Source organism: Bombyx mori, chromosome 20, assembly GCF_030269925.1.
Source record: "Bombyx mori chromosome 20, ASM3026992v2".
Classification (NCBI taxonomy): domain Eukaryota; kingdom Metazoa; phylum Arthropoda; class Insecta; order Lepidoptera; family Bombycidae; genus Bombyx; species Bombyx mori.
In genome coordinates, this window is record NC_085126.1 from 7,401,280 (window position 1) to 7,427,655 (window position 26,376).

The following is a 26,376-nucleotide window of genomic DNA, read 5'->3' on the forward strand; positions in this document are numbered from 1 at the left end:
TTATGAAAAATGATAATATGAAGTGAAATTAAATGAAATGAAATAAAATAAAAATAAATAGGATGAGATTATATGGTATGAAATATAGTATAAAATATAATCTCAGTAAAAAGGTAGTCATTTATTGAGACTTTTTCAGTGGACTGTTTGGAGGATTCCGAGAAGTTACGTTCAGTGGCTTTGTTTGATTTTCCCACGTTAGTGCACTTTCACAGATACTAAACAGTTAATAAGCCACGGTTATTACACCTTTAAACCTGAAGAAACATTAAATAGACAAAATAAAACAAATCACACAACTTCACTCCTCGCGTTCCCGCCAAAAAGTTGAATGAACAGGATGTATAGCTAGGGATGATCTATCTCGAATAAAAAACCATATGTAACATAAAAGATCGATAGTTACTCGACAGAAGTATTAATATTATTGATCTCAATCTGCAAAAAATCAATATTAAACTTTTTCTGTTTCTTTATAAATACAATTAAAAAAAAATTGGGTAATATAAAAAAATCTGCCAAAGCCTCGTATGAATAAAAATATCGCATTCCTTGATTTTACTCTAATATCTTTTTAATTTTCTAAATAAAAGATCTAACAATCAAATCTAATATATAATAGACCTCAATTTAATTTTCAGCAAATTCGGCAATTCATTCGATTCTTAATTTCGATTCAGATCGATTTAAAAATTTACTGCGAATAAATCATAAATATTTGCGTGATTCAAAACAAGTACAATATTTTAAAATATTATGTATATGCATGTAGATCTAAGGATTACAAGATCTATAGTGCCTATTATTTTTTTGCCTAAAAAGCTAGTATTTCTCTCACTCACCATCAGATCCGTAATTATTTACATAATTTTGTCCTAAGCTTCATTTTCGATGTGGCATAATAATATATTAGACAAATAAAACGATACTTAAAAATGAGTATTCAGTCAGATCTTCATAAAGCACAATAATTATTGTCTATTTTGTTTGCCCTCAGATTTTATAAACATTTACGTAATTTTAAGTTACCGTTTATATTCGATTCAATTCAGCTTTATGTCTAATTTTCTTGTGGGTTAAATCTATCAAATCACACGTCGCCGCGACGTATCGAAATTAAATGACTAAAATGAATCTCGAAAATAATATCGTTGATAAACACTCCTAGAATAATCTATTTTTCTGTAGAGCTAGAAATCCTTAGGTCAAAAAGATATATAAATCTCTCTTTTGTTTCAATGCTATGTTTTACGCAGCTCTGCACCTTAACACGATCGAACGTGTGTGTTGGTCACTGAAGTATGAAACCTATAGGTCTATGGTGTAGGTCTCTTAACCGACGTTTAATGATTTGACATTGACATTTCATTAGTTAGAGAGAATGTGTGGTATGTGGATGTGGTATATGAAGTATGGACAATGTATAGGGGTGTTGTTAGTATAGTGCAGTGTAACATTTAAAGGTCATAATTTCATATGTACACTTATCATTTAGTTCTACTTATCTGGAGTTTTACAAACACATAGACACCGCACAAGGTTCTGAGGAAATTGTGCCAACATTCGATACAATGTAAGAATCAACTAGTGCCAACCGAGATTATTGTTATCAAAATAATCAGACCGCTTAAAAACATATTTTCTTATAAATTGCATTTTTAAGATACGCCTTTAGTTTTGCAATTTTAGCAATGATGGGTGATCTTTTATGTTTTATATAAACGATTTGATTACAAAACTGTAATATAACGGGTCGCACAAGCGAAGGTGTCATATAGCTTGTTTGGATGCAGGTACCTGTAATCACTAGTGATAAGTGGGCGTGATATCAGCTGTAGTGATTGTCAAGTGAGTGTCAAGGAGCGAAGACGCCTCGGACTTGAGTTGTGGATACTTTGTGGCTAGATTTGCAATGAATTCATGTGCCGATGAAACAACAGTAGCGTAGCTAATATGCCGACGGAGTAAGACTGGAGCGCAGTACCACGGCCTCTTCGGAGAGGGAGAGCGCGCAGGGAGCCGAATCTCTCCCTCACGCCGACCAGGACGCGGTAGAACCCGCCACTCCTACCTGTTGGTGAGTCATTCGATCTAAAAGAACTTACCAACTATCTCATAGTTCCAGATGCTAAATTTATATCATAAATAATCTTTCTATAAGAACTCGTTTAATATCAGTTTTGGAGATTTAAATTTTCAAGTAAAAGTATTAATGGTCTCTCATTTTGATGATTTATCTCCAAACTTATATCCAATATACACCAGGACAAGCTGGTAATATAATATAGTATTAATTCACTCTTGTGCTGCTGTTTTCTCTATCTATAAAACTAGAACCTAATCATTTCAGTCAAAATCCAAAGTCAAACCATAATCCTATACTAATGGATATTATCTTAAGATTGATTAAAACACTCATCAACACTATTATTATGAAGGAGACGAAATATCTAGAAATGAAAACTGAAGTCGTTAAAAAGACATTAAAAATCCATTTAATCAATAACACATAGTATTAATAGAACATGTTTATAAAACATTTCAAGCAATTAATGATAAGAAAAGGTTGGGTCTATAATGAAATACATAACAGGAAATTAATATAATTAATAATCTAATTTTGTATCACCTATATACCATAACTCATAAAATGTAATAATGATGCACTAATTATATATATTATGTATTACACCTGCTAAATCCTACTAAATATATATATGTTACTAGCTGACCCGGCAGACTTTGTAGTGCCTCAATCGATAAATAAAAGACCTAAACTTTTGTATAAAATAAACTTAAAACAAACAAAAGGAATCCGTCTGACAGGGGACACCTCAAAGGAGAAACAAAATTGTTATTTTTATTTAATTCCAAGCACTTTCATATTTATCTACCTATTAAACCTTCTCTGGACTTCCACAAATAATTCAAGACCAAAATTAGCCAAATCGGTTCAGCCATTCTTGAGTTTTAGCGAGACTAACAAACAGCAATTCATTTTTATATATATAGATAAATATGTTTGTAATTATTATATGAATAGAGAGTAGAGAATTAGTCCAACGATAGAAGGTCAACCATAGTCTGCAACCTCAAGATGTACAATATTTAGATGTATTATATTTTCTCTTATTCAAAAAAGGAGAAGATTCTCAATTTGAATGTGTTCTGTTATATCTGTTACTTCACAATTTTTTCTAGGATAGAACCTATTGATGATTCTTTTTTTATTTGCAAGCTGGTGCTTCTCATTTCAATTTTATCAAGTTTTTTTTATTTTATTTTTTAAATTTGATTAGGTGGGTGGACAAGCTCACAGCCCATCTGGTGTTAAGTGGTTACTGGAGCCCATGGACATCTATATCGTAAATGCTCCACCCACCTTGAGATATAAGTTTTAAGATCTCAGTATAGTTACAATGGCTGCCCCACCCTTCAAACCGAAACGCATTACTGCTTCACGGCAGAAATAGGCAGGGCGGTGGTACCTACCTGCGCGGACTCACAAGAGGTCCTACCACCAGTAATATCCAGATCTGATGAGTAATTTTTGAGTTATCCTCAACAATGCATAGTTGACTCCAATACATTGATGATAGGTTTATTTTGTTATAGTCTCTAATTATTATCTATTAATTATAAATTATCCTTATTATTAAAGACCATTTAGCTGTAGTCTTGAGTCTAGGATTCCTAATGGAATATCTTTGAGCTACTAGTTGTATCAGAGTACGCAGGTTCGTAATTGTCTCTGCAGTGTAATGTCATATTTAAACGGCCGTCTGGTGTAGTGGTAAGTGACATGGTCACTACACAAGGGGGTCTCCCGCCAAAGGAAGATATTTATATGATAAATATAAATGTCTTTTCCAGGGTTATGGATGTATATTAAATATATGTATGTGTATAATAAAAATCTTACATTTATTTCCGTTATCTGGTACCTGTAACACAAGTTCTTTACGAACTTATCACGGGACCAGTTAACGTGGCGTGATTGTTAGTAAATATTTATTTATTTATTTATTTATTGAATGGGATCACAAAATGATATATTAGAAATAGGAAACAATGAAACAACTGTTTGATATGTGTGTTTTTATTTAATACTACGATTTTAGTGAGTACCTCAACTATTACAATGTTAATAAGTAAATGTATTTTTTCATATATCGATTTTCACTTGAAGAATTTTTCATAACGAGTATTGTTATGCAGTATTGTAAGTACTAATAAATTGTATGTTCAAGTCAAAATTAAAATGGTCTTATAAATATCGTTATGTTTTTCGCAAACTACTTCAAAAAGTGCATGCAAGGGTATTAGGATCTCATAACTCTTTCACAACTAGCATTGACTTGTGATTTGGTGTCACAATAGTTCCTTAAATTACATAGATGCAGAAAGACTCACTTATGACCCGTCAGGTGTTAAAGGGTTACCGGATCCCATAATATATAATCTGATAATTTTGAGTAATGGGGTTTTTAAGTCTCAATTTTATAGGGAAATGGTTGTAGGAGCGTTGTTAATAATAATTTTGAGCTGACAGGACGCACTACCACTTGTAAAATGCTGAAATGCTTAAATATGTACAATGAAATATATAAATAACAATAAGCTTATTATGTGTGAAGCATCAGCATACTGATGTGAGTGGATATTTCAGATGCAAAAAGATTCAGGGTTGAATAAAATTAAGCAAAAGTCGGCCTAAATAATGTCGACCGCAAAATTATTCATTTCTAGTTCTCATTCTCAACAAAATAACTTTGCTGCAAAGAAATACATAAGTAGTTTTGTTTTGTCGGAAATTATTTTGGCATTGGAAAATCTTGTGAACTGTTTGGAAAGTCTTCGAGCTTTGGTTAATTGATAAAAATACTTTGTGTAAGGTTTATGATTATTTATATTAATATGATTATATAGAGTGTAAGGTTTCTGATTATTTATATGATTATATAGAGTCCTGTACATATTAAGAATTATTATTAAATATGAGGTTTATATTGCAAACCATTAAAATATTGTTAAGTAATAAATCCAACAGTTGACAAATGTCGTCAATAGATGTCACAGGCTAACAAAATTACATCGCGGTAGCGTTGTGTGTAAAAATTTGTATAAGAAGTCCAAAGTAATTATGAATAAATCAAGAACCAAACGCATCAATGTAAAATTGGCAGATTAAAGCAAAGTGTGAACAAAGTTAGCCTGTTTAATTTATATGTCTGACACCCAAAAGGTCAGAAGCGGGATAAATAAGGCTCTAGAAAACTAACCTTACTACGCCCACGGATCGGTAAAACGTAAGTTATTATTAATTATTTACATCTGATTCAGTGATATTGAAAATTCTGATGGTTGTGATTTTTTTTTTTTTTTATATGAATTTTCTTTGTCTTGTTCCTCTTCATAATACAAACCCGCACTGAGTCATTTTTTATTATTGCCTTGTAACCGATCAGTGCAAGCGCACTGAACAATCGACCACGTAATGATCACATGTGCGTTGGGTTGAATAAACCAATGACGAAGAACCAATGAAGAAATCAATGACGATTATAACTTTGACTTAATATAAGTAATTAAACTTAAAACAACAAATTCATTCTACCCACCTGCCGTTTTATTTACATGGTGACGAAAAAGTTAAGGGTTTTATAGGCTCTATTAGAATCTAACGACACTCGTTATTGCATTGGTTTAAATGTTTACATAAATATATTAGAGTGCGTCAGGTCTTTGGAAATACATGATTTTCGATGAATGCACATGCATAATAAAGTTTATTTTCTTTTCTGTTCCCCGTTCCACGAGGAGTCCTCTTCTAGCTTTTCGGAATGTACCCGATATTATGCCATTTAAATTACCCTATTCTACTTTTTGCAATTATTAAACCCGGTTAAAGCAGTTTATAATTATCATCATTCTAAGCTCCACAATGTGAGTTTCAGTTACGCTCATCATCTGTGACGTGGAGGACGACACTAGCCGAGGAGAAGGGTCTGGTGCTCGGCTAGTAAGAGGAAGTGGCTTAATGATAAAAGGAGCCCATGTGCTTAGTCGAGGGGAAGGACTAACACATAGGGAATGACCAAGGAGCATCCGAGGCTGAGGATGTAGGTCACATGTGCTTAGTCGAGGGGAAGGGCTAACACATGGGAGTGACCAAGGAGCATCCAAGGCTGAGGGTGTAGGTCAACAGGGAAGGATTGGGAGGATGAGCTCGCGGATAGAGCAAGGAGCATCCGAGGTTAGGATGTAGGGTCCATGTGCTTAGTCGAGGGGAAGGACTAACACATGGGAGTGACCAAGGAGCATCCGAGGTTAAGGATGTAGGTCAACAGGAAAGGATTAGGAGGATGTGCTCGAGGATAGAGCATGGAGCATCCGAGGTTGAGGATGTAGGGCGACAGGAAAGAATTAGAAGGAGGAGCTCGAGCATAGAGCAATATGTAACATTTGATAAAATGGACAAGGACACGATGATTCGAAGAGAACGGTTGCGTGGAAAGCGATCGAGTGAACGACGATCGCGTAAGCAGCGGTCGAGCAGGCAACAATCAAGCGGCTCTGATGACAGGGACGAATACGAAAGAAGGAGATGGAAAACAAGGACAAGGACAGGACAGAGGAGACGGCATGTGTCTTCCTCTTCAGGATCTGATATGGGGTCACCGCAGCTTCCGCGCAAGGTTGAGCGTGGTAAGGAGGACGACGGTTCAGATACAAAGGTATTAGTAGATAAATTCTTGAATATTCTTGACAAAATAAAAGGTTCAGATAAGCCCAAACTTACGTTCAACACAAATGTTATCCCCGAATTTGACCCAATGGCAAAGGAACAAACTATCCTTACTTGGCTGACGAAAGTGGAAGAATGAGCTCACATATATGGGTGGGAAGACAGGGAAATTATCCACTATTCCTTGCCCAAGCTTTCTGGTGTCGCTAAAACTTGGTATCAGGGCTTATCTAGCCTATTATTTTACATGGACTGAGTGGAAACAAAAACTTATAGAATCTTTTCCCCAAAGCGAGAACTATGCTGAGTTATTGCATAAAATGTTAGCAAAAACAGTTAGATACGGTGAGTCGTTTGAACATTACTATCATGCGAAAATGAACTTGTTAAATCGTTGCAAAATTTATGGCAAGGAAGTGGTAGACTGTTTGCTGTACGGGGTTGAAGATCGTGCCGTTAAAGTGGGTGCTCAAGCCGCTCAATTTAAGCAACCTGAGCAAGTGCTCAAATACTTTAGAACCGTGAAGGTAGGCAAAGTTCGTGACTCCATTAACGATGCCAACCTGAAAAAAACAAATCAATCTGGCACGAGCAGGGCGGGCCCTAGTAATAACGGAATCCGTTGCTTCAATTGCAACGAAATAGGTCACCCTAGCTTTAAATGTACAAAACTTATCGCGAAGTGTACGACCTGCGGGAGGATTGGTCATTAGGCGATTAACTGTTTAAAAAAATAAAACTCCGATTAATAAAGACGATAGTCAGGCCTTAGATAAAAATAATGAACAAAAACAAGTATCTAATGTAACTGGCGATGATAGTGCTATTGATAAATATATACTGGATATAAAGATTAACAACTCAGGGGTCAAGTGTCATGTAGATTTAGGGAGTCAATGCTCGTTAATTAGACAGAGTACCGCTAAGGAGTTGAACCTGAATATCGATGTGAGGGAAAGTATGCCGGTATTAAGAGGAATAGGAGGAAACCTGACTTGCCCTTTAGGTGTAGCTACCGTGAGTGTAGAAGTTCAAGGGTTAAAAAAAAACTATTGAAATATATGTAGTAGAAGATTATGTACTAAGTTACTCTGCATTACTTGGACATTCCTTTACAGAGAAGCCTGATATTATAATGACTAAAACGCCGACTAAGATCGTATTTGAAAGACTCGCGTGTACTAAAATAAGACTCATAGTGGAAGATGACACGGAAATAGATGGTAACGTTGTACGTCCCATAATTGTTAATGCTGATGGGCAGGGAAACGGTAGCATCTACGTCCATGGCTCGTTAAGGGGTGCTGAAGGAAAAGAGTACTATCTTTTTCCCGGTACGTACGAGATAAAAGACAGCCGCACAGCGCTTTTAATTTATAATGCCTCGTCAAACAAGGTTTGTATAAAGAAGGACACTCTCTTAACACGAGCACTGCGTAATACGCATCCAACACCTTTTTTCCAATCTTGTAGCGTTCTTACCGATAGGGGACTGGATGAAGAGATCAGTTGCAATCCTGAGCTAACAAAACAGCAGCCCGAAGAACTACAAAAGTTATTATTTCAGCATAGCGATTGCTTCTCAAGTGGGCTCAAGGACCTTGGGTTTACCAACATCACTGAGATGGTTATCGACCTTAACGACACGGAACCAGTCGTGTATCGCCCATGCCGTATGTCACATACTGAGCGACAATTAGTAAGAGACATGGTTAAGGAGATGGTAGATAATGGTAGAGCTAGGGAGTCATCTTCATCATATGCCAGTCCTATAGTCCTGGTACAAAAAAAAGAATAGTGAGAAACGATTGTATGTGGACTATCGAGCTCTAAACAGAAAGCCCAAAAAGGAACACTACCCCCTACCAAGAGTCGAGGATCAGTTGGACCTATTATCCGGTAACACCCTATTTACGTCATTGGACCTTGCTTCCGGGTACTATCAAACACCAGTCGCCGAGGCCTCCCGTAGTAAAACTGCCTTTGTAACACTTGATGGGCAGTATGAATACAACCGCATGCCTTTCGGACTAGTTAATGCACCATCTGTGTTCCAAAGGACAATCCATAAAATATTAAAGGAGGCCCAAATTAAATATGCTGTTGTCTACATGGATGACATACTGATACCATCCAAGGATTTTAGGGAAGGCATCCAAAGACTAGGCGAAGTTCTCACACTGAAATTAAGTAAGTGCTATTTCTTTTTGAATGTCATAGACTTTCTAGGGTTTGAAGTGAGTGCTAATGGTATCCGCCCAGGTAGTAAAGAAAAAACTGAAGCCGTCTCAAAATTCCCAACACCTACCAATCAGCACGAATTGCGTCAATTTCTGGGTCTGTCTGGGTTCTTCAGACGGTTTATACAGGGATATGTTACGATAACTGCACCGTTAACGGATTTACTGAAGAAAGACGCTAACTGGGGTTGGCCGAACAGGATCAGGCGTTCACAGGCACTAAAAGCGCTCTGGTGGAGTGACCGGTGCTAGCTCTATACGATCCTAAGTCCGAAACCGAGCTACATACGGACGCTTGCAAAGAAGGCCTAGCGGGTATTTTACTGCAGCGTAACTGTAATGGTGCATTGCAACCAGTTTCCTACTTCAGCAGGAAAACTACCGCTGACGAACGCAAGTTTCATTCGTACGAGCTCGAAACTTTGGCGGTCATTGCATCTCTCAATCAGTTTAGGGTTTATTTAGTGGGAATACCATTTAAAATCTTGACCGATTGCAATGCACTCAGGTCCACTCTAACTAAGCGTGACTTGATACCTCGCATAGCTAGGTGGTGGGTCCAACTTCAGAAGTACGACTGTACAATCGAGTACCGGCCTGGTGTTAGCATGGCACACGCGAATGCCCTAAGCAGAAACCCAGTCAATTCTTCTTCAGGTAACACATGTACTAGATGTTTTACAAATACAGCAAATCGAACAGGACTGGATTACGACGGTACAAACTGCAGATGACGAGATAAATAAAATCAAAAGGATTCTTTCTGACCCTTCATCGGCGGAGGTAGCGGACATACACAAAAACTACAGACTGAAGAATGTCCATGTTTACCGCGTGGTAGGTGACGAAATAAAATGGCTGGTACCCAAAAGTGTACGCTGGCAAATTTTAAAAATGAACCACGATGACGTTGGCCATTGTGGTTTTGAAAGAACCCTACAGCGCATCCGAGGCCATTATTGGTTCGCGAAAATGCGGCGTCTCGTCCGGAAGTATGTTACCTCCTGCCTTGAGTGCGCGTACCACAAAGCTCCAGGTGATAAACGAGAAGGAGAACTCCACCCAATCGAAAAGATAAAGGTACGAGTTTCACCAGTAAGGCGTTTCAAGATTTTACGACCTCTTACGGGATCAAACATATTGTAAATGCCGTTGCAACGCCTCGAGCAAACGGGCAAGTAGAAAGGTTTAATAGAACGATTTTAGATACTCTATCGACAGCCAATCACGGCGGCGACGACAAGTCGTGGGACAACCACATCACTGATATACAGGTTGGTATGAACACAGCTCGACATAAAACTACCCAAAAGAGCCCCTCTGAGCTACTATTTGGATTTAACATAATTAATAGAACGGAAAGCATACTTAGTACGGTAATCAATGACACCCTAAATAGGACTCCCATTGAGGAATTGGCGGAAGTCAGACAACAGGCTAGTAAAAAAAAAAAAAAAAAACAGCAACAAGTTAAAGATGCAGTCAATTTTAATAAGCATAGGAAACCAGCGAGGCAGTACCAAGAAGGGGATTTAGTACGCTTAGCAAGGCAGGCTCCGCACGATGGAAAATCTCAAAAGCTCTCTGTTAAGTACCAAGGCCCTTATCGTATACTAAAGGTTCTTCCCAATGATAGGTTCGTGGTAGAAGATATACCAATGACTCGCAAAAAAGGTAGAAGGTATGAAGCAGTTGTATCTATTGATAAGATTCAGCCTTGGATGTCGTTCTGTAGAGAATTAGAATCTGATGAATCTAGTTATAGTGTTGATGACAGTGATTAGATACTTGATTACTCAGTTTATGTTTGACATTTAGTTACTTAAGAAAGAAATTGTTATTTTAATTATTATTTTGATAGAACTTAAAACCATGGAAACGATTTAGCGATAGATATGTGTATGTACTTAGTATTTATAGCAAAAAAAATGTTAAAAAAAAATGTTACACGTCATATATAAACCTAGTGTATAATTAATTGCATTTATTATTATTATTTTTTTTTTGTTTGTAACATATATATTTTGTTTTTTTTTCTTGATCTCAAAGCGAAGGGTCTCGCTTTAGGTAGGATGGCCGAGCTGTAAGGTTTATGATTATTTATATTAATATGATTATATAGAGTGTAAGGTTTCTGATTATTTATATGATTATATAGAGTCCTGTACATATTAAGAATTATTATTAAATATGAGGTTTATATTGCAAACCATTAAAATATTGTTAAGTAATAAATCCAACAGTTGACAAATGTCGTCAATAGATGTCACAGGCTAACAAAATTACATCGCGGTAGCGTTGTGTGTAAAAATTTGTATAAGAAGTCCAAAGTAATTATGAATAAATCAAGAACCAAACGCATCAATGTAAAATTGGCAGATTAAAGCAAAGTGTGAACAAAGTTAGCCTGTTTAATTTATATGTCTGACACCCAAAATTTGTTTTATGACACACTTTTGTTGGCTTGGTTTGCATGATATGTTTGCTTGTAACGGAATCTTTTACTACACTATGCTATTTCTAGTGGCCAGTACATTCGAAGTCTGGTACTGTGGTATGATTCGATAGGAATACGAATGCACCGGACGTTTTACCTATTAAGCCGCGGACGGTTCGATTTCAAATGTTTGTAATATATTACAACATTAGTGGTCTCACGGATGACGCGACATTCAAAACCGCAAAAGTGTTTTAATCATTGGACGAGCCTTGAAAAACTCTGACAACTAATTAATAGTGAAGGAATGATCGAAATGGAAAACTATAATAATAGTATTGATATTTCTTATTCTTCGTCCTAGTTGTTCCGTCATTACTGAGGATTTCGACAACACGTATGTAAGTAAGTCTTTCCATGAAGATCGGTCCGCTGCGAGGTGGATCGCCTGTTAGATGCTGCTTCCAACTGTTCTCTTTATGATGTATGACCATCTTGTTTTGGCCCTATAGAACAGGGGTGGCCAACTTGATTAGAACCAAGATCTACTGTTTACTGACGAAATACTCTACGATCTACTAATGACATTTCTTGAAAATTAATAAAACAATGTAATTCCAATATAAGTACAAATAAGTAGTATAATTTCTTTTATTACTATTGTGTGGAATAGAGGATAAATAATGTGACATAATGGTCATTAACAAATGATACAAGATGAAGATGATGCCTGCAGCAATTGTTTAATATGTAGCGCAGTCTGTTCTATGTATATATTTATATAAAAACGAATTGCTGTTCGTCAGTCTCGCTAAAACTCGAGAACGGCCGGACCGATTTGGCTAATTTTGGTCTAGAATTATTTGTGGAAGTCCAGAGAAGGTTTAAAATGTAAATAAATATGAAAATGTTCGGAATTAAATATAAATAACAATTTTGTTTTTCCTTTTGATGTGTCCCCCGTCGGACGGATTCCTTTTGTTTGTTATAAGTTTATTTTATACAAAAGTTTAGGTCTTTTATTTATGGATTGAGGCACTACTAAGTCTGCCGGGTCAGCTAGTGTATTTATATATTTTTTGTCTCGCCATGATCGACCGGTCAATCGCGATCTACCGGTTGGCCACTCTTGCTATAGACTATGCCCTGGAGACCGCACGATATGCCCAAAAAAAGCTGAGCCCTTGATCTTGGCAAATGGTGGAGAACTGGAGAACCTTCTTCTATTTCACATACTCCCACTAATATTATTCAGTAGTAGGCAGCTGCTTGATCTTGCCTCTGGCATTGATGACTTTTATAAGCGACGGTAACCACTCGCCATCAGATGGGCCGTATGCTCTTCTGCCTATAAGGGTGTAAAAAAAACCGAAATCTGTACTAATATATAAATCTACAGTGGTTTTTACGGATATTCCGTTATAACTACTGAACCACATCCTATTGACTTGAAACTTGATATCCATGTAGAAAATACATGTATTTAATGGATAGGCATATATTTATATGAGTGTTCCTAATAATAATGACAATAAATAATAATGTTAATTTTAATTGCCCAGCGAAGCGGGTGAGTACGGCTAGTATTATAATACGAATGTCAATAATCAGATATATTAAACAAAGTTTAATGTATTGTGACAATCGTATGTATTGTGACTTGAACTCATTAAAATGTACTTTTAAGGCATTTTATAGGTAAACCAGCCAGGGTGAAGCTTTGTTGTGTTCACGTATACACTGATTGATCCCTTGATACCCGATGTCTAAGTCTCGATGGGAATAAACAGCAGTCCCGAACTCCCAATCTGATATCTACTCACATAGTTCAAGAAAACGCATTAACAACATTTAAATTGCATCGATATTTCGATATATTTTTTATTTTATTTTTTCGTTTTTAATAAACTTTCTCGCAATTAAGAATGAACGATCGTAGCTGTCATTTTGATTATCATATTGTTGATTGACAAATGTTTACTTTTCCGTCGAGATAGTTGGCGATAGTGTAACGTTTTGTGTAAAATTAGCAGTGAAATGTCATGTTTTAAATCTATATATTAATATTACAATATGATTTATATATTTATATTTACTAGTGGTCCCACAGTAGTCGAAATTCGACTATAATTAATTGAAATTGTAAGTTTGTACACTATTATGATTCTATTTTCAAAGACTATTCTATATACTTCTATAATCACAAATATCGCCAAGACTACACTATAGAAAAATATTAATAAAGACAAACAATATTTAATCTATTCTCAATTTGACCACAGACGTCAAGAACGAAAGTTTGACAATAAATAAAGAGTATGCATGCGTGTGTGCGTCAAATACATGGTATGTAGTGTGTGTATTGTTTTTTTTATTGATTTAATGTATTTTTAGGCATAATTTAAAAAAAATATTAACATTCGGCACTCTTTCTCTGTATTCTCTATAAGTGTGGGAAATTTCATACTCCTCCGTCCACGCAATTTTCGTAAAAAGGGATACATAGTTTTTCCTTCACGTATTATATTAATATATAGATATAAATTTTTGCACGCACCTATTGCATAACACTGACCCCGCATGCACAGGAGTTTTCGAACAACATACATTGTGTGCAGTGTGAACTAATCAATTTTTGTATAATTTTTATGGTATCCATTACGGCTTCTCCTTAGTGCTGAGAAGCATCTTTCACTTGGACCCTCTATGAGAAGATTTCCTCTACTCCCTTTGAACCATTGTTAGTAATTTACACAAACTTGATGATTTGCGTGTTAGCTACCCTGCAGTATCAATCTGCCATTGCCACTAAGATCACAGTTTTCATGGTCACGAATGACCAATATGAAATTGTTATATTTTAATTAATTACGGGATGGTAGAAGAGTACCTAGTATTTTAAATCCGACGTGCTTAAGTTACTCTTTTGTCCAATGTTCCAAAAGATAGTCTGCGCATCCTTGTCCACTGGTGGCAGGAAGTCTTGTGTGCCCGCACGGGTAGGTACCACCATCCTGCCTATTTCTGCCGTGAAGCAGTAATAGGTAGGGTAGAGCGTTTCGGTTTAAAGAGCGGAACAGCCGTTGTACTATAAAACTGAGATTTACAACTCAGGTCTTAAGGTGGGTGGCGGAATTTACGGTGTCGATGTCTTTGGGCTCCGCTAACCACTCAAAATGCCATATAAGTAATTAAAAAACCTAGAATTCGGTAAAAGGACTGCCCTTACTAGGGCCGGTTTTAGCTAATTCTCTCAGGTTGGGTCCGCGAGCTCATGGCACGAGCTCATGGCACGCATAACGATAACTTAATGGCACGACCTCTGGTCTTGGAGAAGAGGCATGGCGCAAAAACTATCATACCACATAGGATGCTTGACCGGTGTCTGAATCTCACTAACGATATTATCAAGATAAGTTAGCATATATACAAGTTACGTTACATTTGTACCTTAGCCCACTGAGTTTCTCGCCGGATCTTCTCAGTGGGTCGCTTTTCCGATTCGGTGTTAGATTCTGCGAAGCACGGCTCTTGCTAGGATTCGTGTTAGCAACGTGACCAGGTTTGAGTCCCGTTAGCTCACCTACTAGCCCGGTGATGCTGATATGATCTCTCTAGACCATCAGCTTCGGTAGGAAAAGAATTGAAACCAGATTCATTCGCGAAGCAGCTGCCCTTTTTGAGTTGCTAGTTCTCCGAAGGCGCTCGGGCGGCTGTCATCCCTTCCGTCCTGGTTGAGCCCTTGCTCGCCCAGCTGTACTGGTCAAACTGGAAATACCTTCGGGCTAGCGGTAAACCGTCCTCTCAAAACAAAAACATTTGGAGCATCGGTCTACCGAGTAATTCCAAATGCTCGATTGAAGATTTTCCCTTTGCCTTTACCTCGATTTAGATGGGGTTTTTTTAAAGCTAGTACTTCTCACGTGATCCCATTTAAATGTTATCATGATCTGACCAGTAGTTCTTGAGTTGTACTTGATAATGCTTATTTAACTGACTTCGATTACTAATATCTCTATATATAAAAATGATTTGAAATGTAGTCTATATATATAAAAATGAATTGCTGTTCGGTAGTCTCGCTAAAACTCTAGAACGACTGGACCGATTTGGCTAATTTTGGTCTTGAATTATTTGTGGAAGTCCAGAGAAGGTTTAAAATGTAGATAAATATAAAAATACTTGGAATTAAATAAAAATAACAATTTTGTTTTTCCCTTTGATGTGTCCCCCGTCGGACGGATTCCTTTTGTTTGTTTTAAGTTTATTTTGTACAAAAGTTTAGGTCTTTTATTTATCGATTGAGGCACTACGAAGTCTGCCGGGTCAGCTAGTATCTTTATTAATTTTTTTTGTCAAAAATTTGAGTTGATATTTATTTTATTTTATTTATTATCTGTACAACAATTTTGTATATAATTATTACAATAGTTTATCCTTGTCACAAATGTTTTCGCTAGACAAATTTCCCCTTAACAAGATTTATAACTCAGATAAAAAATATCTTATTGTTCACGCTGCTTGGTATAGTACGTATATAATAATAATATGATTCACTTAAAATACTTATTGTTTGTCAATGAGGAAAATCACATATGTAGGTATACTGCCGTGTATTATATATTGTAATAGTAACGAAAATACTATAATTCTGTTTCATTTACGGGCATGTGGCGTTTTAATTTTTTAATTTTTACGTGCTTGTTATTCAGATGCACGTGTCTTTTGGAAGTAGCAAATAAATTTGTGTAAAAAAAGAAAAAGTATCTTGCGACATTATTTGCGTTCATTGGCTCAGGTAGGCATACCTAAGAGACGTTCTAAAATGTACAATGCATGTCTTGAGTGAGCACTAGGTAACCGAAGCTCGGTCTAGAAAATGATGTAGTACTATTTGAAATATAATTTTTATTCGTCGCTGTCAGACCAAAATCTGCTATGTGCAAAAACTCTATTTTGAATTAACGAATAAAAACATTGTCGTATAAAATTTTATATGAAAGTGAATTTTTCAGAACTATATCAAATTAAAACTATAGATAAATATTAAAGGTATAGACACATAACAGTTTTATACGGTAGATAGGGCTGTCAACTATACAAAAGGTCACAAAGTAAAGATCTCAAAAATTGCACATAGCTGATTTTGGTTTTGACAACGACGTATTGCTATTATTATAGGCAGAAGTTGGCCTATCTCGTGGTGATTTGTCGCCGTCGATCACGAACTTGAGAGATGCGAGAGGCATAGCCGACCAAAAATCGAGTTTTCACTCGTAACCGTTGACGAGAATCAGCAATGAGTTCTTTTATCCAAAAGGTGGGGCAAGTGGTCATCAATGGGCTGTTTCAAGTCGTTAGGAGGTCACAGGAACGAAAGCGAAGACGCGAAGGAGCAGAGAAGACGGAACCATGCCATAAATCAACAGCTCAAACAAGATAGAGAGGTTTGAGTCCTTTAAACAAATTGTGTGTGACCGTGTGACGGGACTTAGTGATGGATGCGTAGTAGTTAAATGCTGCCTATGAATGAATGCTTCTTCGGCTATATTATTATTATTATTATTTTAATTGCTTAGATGGGTGGACGAGATCACAGCCTACCTGGTATTCAGTGGTTAGTGGTGTAATAAAAATGAAACCCGCAAAATTATAATTTGCGTAATTACTGATGGTAGGATCTCTGGTGAGTCCACGCGGGTAGGTACCATCGCCCTGCCTATTTCTGCCGTTGTAACCATACTGAGACCTTAGAACTTATATCTCAAGGTTGGTGGCGCATTTACGTTGTAGATTTCTATGGGCTCCAGTAACCACTTAATATGAGGTGGGCTGTGAGCTCATCCACCCATCTAAGCAATAAAAAAAGGGTGCGTGTACTTATGTACGCGCGTAAGAAGTTATACTTGATTTTTATTAAATTTATGTCTTTTTTTTGTTTAAATATTAAATAATTAATAATAAATATTTAACGTTACAAAATGAATGCTAATAACACTTTTTTTACGAGTGTACACGCGCGAAAGTTCACCTCCGGCTATATTCAGACTCGCCAAGTTACGTCGGTCGTATTGTAATGAGCGATTTAGTGGGCAACTTCATTTCTGTTAATTTTGTGTCACGGTGCGCGCGCATCGTAAAATTTCACTCTCATCAAATTTTCATAACGCGCCTAAAGAAGTATAACTTCAAAATTGTTAAACTTTAAATGGCTCTCGTGTAAAGTTTCAAAAGTGTTGTTTAAATAGTCTTTCACCCCTCGATATGGAATTGTATTATTTAGGTCCGTTTCTGCTAGGCTAGTGATCGCATTGCGGTCTTCTGAATTGTAGCTGTACCAAGCGACGCACCGGCTTCTCCTGCTGGGCGCCGGCGAGTCCGGGAAGTCGACGATCGTGAAGCAGATGCGCATCCTGCACGTCAACGGCTTCTCCGACAAGGAGCGCAAGGAGAAGATCGAGGACATCAAGAAGAACGTTCGAGATGCCATCATTGTGAGTGTACACAACGCCTGTAATTAATACGCTTTTATTAACTTCAGACGTACGTATGTTTGTAACGGAATCTTTGAACATGATTTTGACCCCCTTCAAAACGTGGGATTAACTCGAAATTTGGTATACTTATTAAGGACCGATGAGAAAACAATATTAAAAAAAAAATTGGAAAAAAATATATTGAAAAAGTTGAAATTCAACTAAAAAATAGAAAATACATTTTAATAAATTTGAATTAATAATAGTGTAAGAAAAAATGATTTCATTGTAAAAAAAAACAGCGTGGGGTGCATGGTATCAGTAGTTATAAATATTTTATGAACAGATATGAGTAGAAGAGTTATTTTGATAATATCCTGAAAACAGCCCACGCTTTTTTTTACAATAAAATCATTTTTTCTTACACTATTGGTTTTTCTATAAAAACGTATTTTCTTGTTTTTTTTTTAAACTATTATTTATTTTCGCAACAAGATTTCTGTGCAGATAAAGCCTTATCTCGTAAATAATTGCAAATTAAATAAAGGCGTTTTGTTATACGCGCGATATACGTAAGTCATTTTATACACTAATTCCGCGGCAGGGAAACTGAACAATGCTTATGTTATTTTAATTAAATTTGATTATGGAGATTACTGAATTGTTTTCTTTTAATTTTTTCCTATATAAACGTTTGAATTTCAGACGATCACCGGTGCCATGAGTACCTTAACACCTCCGATTCCTCTCGAGAAACCGGAGAATAAACCACGCGTGGATTACATTCAGGTGAGATTGTCTCGAGACGCTGGGAGATTGGTGAATGTATAAGGAACTGGATTTACTAGGACTAGGGTGAACTAGGATAGCTTCTACCAGTGAATGTAGTTTCTTGATATGTGACGTGAAAAGTTTATGGGAAGTATAAGCGAGATATAGATTTACAGTGGTGGTAGGAGCTCTTGTGAGTCCGCGCGGGTAGGTACCACCGCCCTGCCTATTTCTGCCGTGAAGCATAATGCGTTTCGGTGTGAAGGGTGGGGCAGCCGTAGTAACTAAACTTGAGACCTTAGTTATATCTTATCTTAACTTATATCTTAATATGAGTGGCGCATTTACGTCGTCGTGGTCTAAAGGATAAGACGTCCGGTGCATTCGTGTTGAGCGATGCACCGGTGTTCGAATCTCAGGCGGGTATCAAATTTTCTAATGAAATACGTACTCAACAAATGTTCACGATTGACTTCCACGGTGAACGAATAACATCGTTTAATAAAAATCAAACCCGCAAATTTATAATTTGCGTAATTACTGGTGGTAGGACCTCTTGTGAATCCGCGCGGGTAGGTACCACCGCCCTGCCTATTTCTGCCGTGAAGCATAATGCGTTTTGGTTTGAAGGGTGGGGCAGTCGTTGTAACTATACTTGAGACCTTAGAACTTATATCTTAAGGTTGGTGGCGCATTTACGTCGTAGATGTCTATAGGCTCCACTAACCACTTAACACTTAACAACGGGCTGTGAGCTCGTGCACCCATCTAAGCAATATAGTATAAGACACTCACCGTTTGGTGCGTGTTAGCTGGTTGTAGCTGGACTGTGAGAGTGGTCACACGAGACTGAGTCGTTGTGAGTGCGAGTCACGGCGAGGACGTAGCTAGGGCCGGGGGTACGGAGAGGGAAGCGGCTTGAGGATTGCCGTCGTATAGTTGAGGGTGAGGGAGTGGCCAAGGTCAGCGCCACGCGGGTCGGCTCGAGAAACTGACCGTGCGGTTGCCGGGCGCAGGACGTGGCGTCGCAGCCGGACTTCGACTACCCTTCGGAGTTCTACGAGCACACGGAGGCGCTGTGGAAGGACCAGGGCGTGCAGCGCACCTACGAGCGCAGCAACGAGTACCAGCTCATCGACAGTGCCAAATAGTAAGCTAATATGTAACTTAGTACAAGAACGAAACCGTTCATCGTAAAATTGATCCGTTCACAGCTTTATTCCAGTGTTTTTTGATAAAAATGTAAGATTAAAAGAATAAAAATCTACCAATCACATGAGTCGACTATTATCAAAGCCGGCAATGTGACTTTTGGACAATTATTGGTAAATCAGAAAAAAGAATTATTGACTTTGTATTCCATTGGCAGTCACAAAACTCTTCTGAACGACATCTTAGATAAATAACAGGTTAAGTTAATACTTTATTTAATGCAGGTTTTGAACCGTATTCTTTGAAGGAGACGATTATATTCAAATCAATCTGTATTGACATATCAATAACATTTTTTTGTCCAAATGCACAGATTGCCACCTTTGATAATAGACGACTCATCTTATTCAACTAGCTACCCGCCCTCGCTTTGCTTCGGAAACATTAAATTTGATAGCAGAGTCCCGCGATGTTACCTGCGATTATTGTTGTACCGCGGGTGAGGCCGCGGGGCGAAGCTAATCTAAAAAAAGTAGCCTCAGTTACTCTCCTTATATCATCAGCTACCTATCAGTGAAAGTCTCGTCAAAATCGGTCCAGCCGTTCCAGAGATTACCCGGAACAAACAGACAGACAGACACAAAAATTGTAAAAAATGTTATTTTGGTGTATGTACCATGGAGCCCATAGACATCTACAACGTAAATGCGCCACCCATCTTGAGATAAGTTGTAAAGTCTCAAGTATAGTTACAACGGCTGCCCCGCCCTTCAAACCGAAACGCATTACTGCTTCACGGCAGAAATAGGCAGGGTGGTGGTACCTACCCGCGTGGCAATACAAGAGGTCCTACCACCAGTAAATGTATATGATAATAATTAGCTCGTCCCACACATCTTCACGGAATCTGTTTAGATCGTAATTGTTCAACAATCACGTCGCGTAATTACCCTAAGCGTCATCGGGCAGACGATGGAGGAGCGTACTAATACCGATCTCCTGTAGCTTCCTGGACAAGATCCACGTGATCAGACAGCCGGGCTACACGCCCACCGAGCAGGACGTCCTCCGCTGCCGGGTCCTCACATCCGGAATCTACCAGACGCAGTTCGTCGTGGACAAAGTTCACTTCCAGTGAGTGCCTTAGTTATCTATATATTAATACGTGAAGCAAAAAACTTTGTATCCCTTTTTACGAAAATTGCGCGGACGGAGGAGTATGAAATTTTCCACACTTATAGAGGATATAGAGAAGAAGTGCACAATGCTAATATTTTTTTTTAAATAATGCATAAAAGATACATTAAATCAATAAAGAAAACATTACACACACTACCATGTATTTGACACACACACACCACACACGCATGCATAATATTGGTTTATTGTCAACCTTTCGTTATTTCTTAAAGTCTGTGGTCAAATCGACAATAGGTTAATATTGTTTGTCTTTATTAATATTTGTCTAAAGTGTAGTCTTGGTGAAATCTCGAAGTTATAATAAATGAGTCGTCTATTATCAAAGGTGGCAATCTGTGCATTTGGACAAAAAAAATATATTGATATGTCAATACAGATTGATTTGAATATAATCGTCTCCTTCAAAGAATACGGTTCAAAACCTGCATTAAATAAAGTATTAACTTAACCTGTTATTTATCTAAGATGTCGTTCCGAAGAGTTTTGTGACTGCCAATGGAATACAAAGTCAATAATTCGTTTTTCTGATTTACCAATAATTGTCCAAAAGTCAGATTGCCGGCTTTGATAATAGTCGACTCAAATAGTCTTTGACAATTGAATCATATTAATGTACAAACTTATAATTTCAATTAATTATAGTCGATTTTCGACTACCAAGGGCGATCACCGCCCCCCGACCAGATGCCCAGAGATGCCCATCTGCGGCAATAACAAAGACGATTCCAGCGCGCTGTGAGGATGTGGATCGCACGGACCCAAAACTTATACAGGTTACGCGAAAGATTGAGGTTCTACAAATCTTAATTACAGCTTCAAAAAATTGTCGATAGAGCCATCTTGCGTCAAATAGCGGAGCTATGTAAAGGTGACGCACGATATCTAAGTTTCTAGAAAGATCGGCTAGGGCCGTATTTAGGCTTTAGGGCTCAATGAATAGTGTAGTGCAGTATAGATTAGGATATTTTGAAATTAACAACACACACTAGTGATAAGTGGAATGCTTTTGTCGCGTATACAAATCTTGTCTGAGTTCATTCTTCTGATATCAGAAGTCGGTTTCAATCAAATCCAAAATTCGACCTTATGCGTCGTGTTGTGGCCGTGGACACCAGAACACGCCACAGTTGTTCCAGTAACCACTTAATACCAAACAGTCCGCACACTCATCTAAGAAAATTCATTTCTGTTTTTTACTACTTACTGCGCATGGATTGCTAAAGCTATGCTGAAAACCACAATATCGTCTATATAAACCCAAGCTTATTTCGCTTCCAGTATATTCGATGTCGGCGGACAACGCGACGAAAGACGCAAATGGATCCAGTGCTTCAACGATGTTACCGCGATCATCTTCGTGGCGGCCTGCTCCGCCTACAACATGGTGCTGCGCGAGGACCCCACGCAGAACCGGCTGCGCGAGTCCCTGGATCTGTTCAAGAGCATCTGGAACAACCGGTGGCTGCGGACCATCTCCGTCATCCTGTTCCTCAACAAGCAGGACCTGCTCGCCGAGAAGGTGCTGGCGGGGAAGTCTCGGCTCGAGGACTACTTCCACGAGTTCGCCCAGTACCAGACCCCGACTGACATGAAGCCAGACCCCAAAGATCACCCTGAAGTGACCCGCGCCAAGTTCTTCATTCGTGAGGAGTTTCTGGTTGGTGAATGAAAAGTTTGATCTTGTAGGAATTAATATGCAAGGTTGGTAGGTGGCGGTTTGGCTGTGCCCGTGGCTTTGTTGATGTCCACGAACAATGGTTACTGTTAACCGTCAAGCTACCTTACTTGTCCAATTTCTATTGTAAAAAAAAATTAAAATCCAGACAGTTTTTTCTCACTATGGAAATATCACTAACAGATGGAAATATCATGCTCAATTTTCTTCATTGCATTAAAAACCATTCAAAACCTTATATTTGGTTTAAAAAAAAACATAACCTAAATCATGACGTACGTAATTAAAACATAGCTTACACTATATACATATAAATCACGTGTTTTAAAATACTTTTTACAATTTTACCACAATTCGTAAACTTTACCGTTTACGGTGGTGGTCACGGATGACGAAAAACATACATCTTATATATAAAATTCTCGTGTCACAATGCTACTTACTATACTCCTCTGAAACGGTTTGACCTATTTTAATGAAGTTTTATATGCATTTTCAGTAGGTCTAGGTCTAGGTATTTTTCATACCCCTAAGTGATTTTATTTTTTGAACAATTTTTTTTTGTTATAATGAGGCGTTATGTGGTTGAATGAGGTTTTGTTATTTTTATATTCCCTCATCGTTCACAGCGCTACATGCCTCTTTCACTCATTTATCACATCCTTGTACACTTATACTTACACTTATATGTATAATATATGTAAAAACGTTTTTAATCTACGTTTTTAATCTCTCCGGGTGGTGTTTCAGCGCATCAGCACCGCCACGGGCGACGGCAAGCACGACTGCTACGCTCACTTCACGTGCGCCGTCGACACCGACAACATCCAACGAGTGTTCAACGGCTGCCGGAACATCATCCAGCGGTGGCATTTGAAGCAATACGAACTACTATAGCGGACATACGCGTACTGAGTACTTTAGAGCTAACCAATGTGATTGCATGTGAGTATACTATACTATTCGTCTTCTGTATAACTTTTATAATCCCAAAACTTTTTTACAGGAGAGTGTTTTAATAGTTTAACTGTTTAAATGTGTAATAGCGATGGTTTATTAACTGTTTAATATCTGTGAAAGTGCAACAATGTGGGAAAATAAAGCAAAGCCGCTGGACGTAACTCGGGATCCTGAAGTCCACTGAAAAAGTCTCAGTAAATAGGATAATAGGAGTAATGATAGGACTTCTTGTGAGTCCGCACGGATAGGTACCACCACCCTGCCTATTTCTGCCTTGAAGCAGTAATGCGTTTCGGTTTGAAGGGTAGGGCAGCCGTTGTAATTATACTTAAGACCTTAGACCTTATATCTCGAGGTGGGTGGCGCATTTACGTTGTAGATGTCTATGGGCTCCAGTAACCACTTAACGCCAGGTAGGCTGTGAGTTCGTCCACCCATATAAGCAATTAAAAAATAAACATGTAATATCTTTAATAATAATCATATTTGCAACATTTCATATTTTCATTTTTTACCAGTCACATTATCTGTATTTTAAAGTAAGATAAAATTGTGTGTTAATTTTGTTAATAGTAGTGAAAACATAGGTAAAATAAATAAAAAAAGAACTAAAACAAGACTACGCTCTTTTAACAGTATTTATGAGAAAAATACCGGTGATACTAAATGTTTACGCATATTAACTCAATTGCGAATATTTTTGGAAATTGTACACTTTTAATGTGAAAAGGCGTATTGTGTTATTTATTAAATAAATTAATGTTTTGAAATACATATTTTTTTTAAAACAAAGCAAGCATTGGGAAATTCGTGCAAGTAGCTGTCTAAAACAATAAATGGGATCGACTATTATATATAATTGATTATTAAAATAATTTTTACACTTTATTTTCGTTTAGTAACTTTGACTATATTCATCTCTAAATTAACAGCCATCAAGATTGATGAGTCTTGAATAATAAAAAATAATTAAAATTAATTTTACGATTTTCATCTTTCGTAAAAATAGCTTTAATAATTCCCACGGCTAATTATTACATACTAAATGTAATTTCGAATCATGTCAGTAAAAGTCTATTGAAGAATAAATTAGTGTGCCTTTGTGAACATTTAGATTCTTTTTTTCCCAATATTCTTGGTAAATTAATAGAATAAAAATTGATTTCCACAGTTACGTCTGTTTCGAACCGTCCACAGCAAAAACACAAACGGACAGACAAACCAACAGACACGACACGGACATAGCTTCGCTCGCGACCTCCCTGCCCTTTGTTAACCATGAAAATACAACGTAAGTACATAATATAACTAGTATTATTTTTATTGATTAAGAAACTTAATACGGGCAGAGGCGTATCGAGGGGGACAAGGGGGACATGATGCCCCGGGCGCTACTCACAAAGGGGCGCCAAATGGTACTACGCAAAACAAAAAATTGCTGGTTTTTTTTAATTATTATTTTATTATTTATTATATATATAAAAATCAAATCCAATAGAATTATAATTTGCGCATGTAATTATCTTATATAATTGCTAGTTTCGTTTTGTGAGACCCAAAAGGGCGGTGACTATAATCACCGAGAAGCAGTAATGCGTTTTTAGGCACTGGGCAGCAGTCGTACAATTTGGTACTTATACCTCAAGCCTCATGCCCCAAAACGGCGTCCTATATCTGTTGTGTACAAGCTTCGGGAGCCCCTTTCCATCAAGTTGGCCGTAAGCTCGTCCAGCCATTAATTAGTCGTATATTTAGAAGCCATTGATTTCCATTAACACGTCATAGTTAATATCACCAATACCTATGAAAGAGTCTTTAATAAATTTTATTATATAATAAATAATATTTAATAATAATAAAATAAATAATATTTTAATTTCCAGGTCGAATTTGACGATGTTTTGGAGTTAGCTGCACAAAGTGCTATTTTTGTTATTAAATTTTTTATGAACTTTTTTTTTATAGAAGAAATATATTTTTAATACTAACGTAATTATTTAACGAATGGAATTATTTTTCGAATATTTTATGAGAAGTGGTCCACGCTCGCCTTACTATCGTTAAGTGTTTAAATTAATCTAAGTGATAATATATTGTTTTTTATTTATATTATATTATGTAATATTTTATATGACTTGTTGTTTAAGTGAATAAAGTATATTTTTAGAGTTACTTTTTTTTTTTTATCCGTCTTCTAACTTATTTGCGTTGATTATTTCTTGCACTTTTTTTAAGTATGGCGATTGATTTCTCGTGATACCAGTGTTGCCAGTGTCAAGCTTGTAAATATCTTTGTAAATACATACTTGATTAGGTGGTGCGTGGTTAGTTAGATTTTTTTTTTAATTGGCGCACTGTCATTATAGCCCGGCTGAAGTTAGCTTCACTAAGCGTGACGTGATTTATCGCCAAAATGCACGAGCTAAGCATTGTTTTTAAAATGAATGAACATCGCAAATAACATATTATTGGAGTTCGCTATGAAAAATTACAGAATTACTAGATTTTATTCAGTGATTTAAAATAAAAAGGTTACGTCTTAACAAGAAGTCGCAGTTTAGAAAGTTGTGTTTTTTATTAAAAAAAAACTCCTACCTACGCCGAAAGTTCGGTTTTCCTCCCGCTGTACAGGGAAGAAAGTGTAACTTTTCCTCCCTGGGTACTGACAAGTGCGCATGCGCGTTAGTGTCTACGTCTGCTCTCATGCACCTAAAAGT

General features: G+C 37.2%; 1 protein-coding gene across 4 annotated transcripts; it reads left to right on the forward strand.

Moving 5' to 3' along the window:
- Positions 1 to 1,319: 1,319 nt before the first annotated feature.
- Positions 1,320 to 25,831, forward strand: LOC692532 (guanine nucleotide-binding protein G(s) subunit alpha). Of its 4 annotated transcripts, none has more exons than XR_009975744.1 (11): positions 1,320 to 1,463; positions 1,794 to 2,077; positions 16,746 to 16,872; positions 17,758 to 17,919; positions 18,607 to 18,690; positions 19,689 to 19,822; positions 20,830 to 20,958; positions 22,303 to 22,681; positions 23,450 to 23,644; positions 24,831 to 24,950; positions 25,543 to 25,831. XR_009975744.1 is itself a non-coding variant. In XM_062674166.1 (9 exons), exons 2-8 carry the CDS (start codon positions 16,765 to 16,767, stop codon positions 23,594 to 23,596), a joined length of 1,143 nt encoding a protein of 380 aa, XP_062530150.1. In that variant the 5' UTR covers positions 1,362 to 2,077; positions 16,746 to 16,764; the 3' UTR covers positions 23,597 to 23,644; positions 24,831 to 25,831.
- The last annotated feature ends 545 nt before the right edge of the window (positions 25,832 to 26,376 follow it).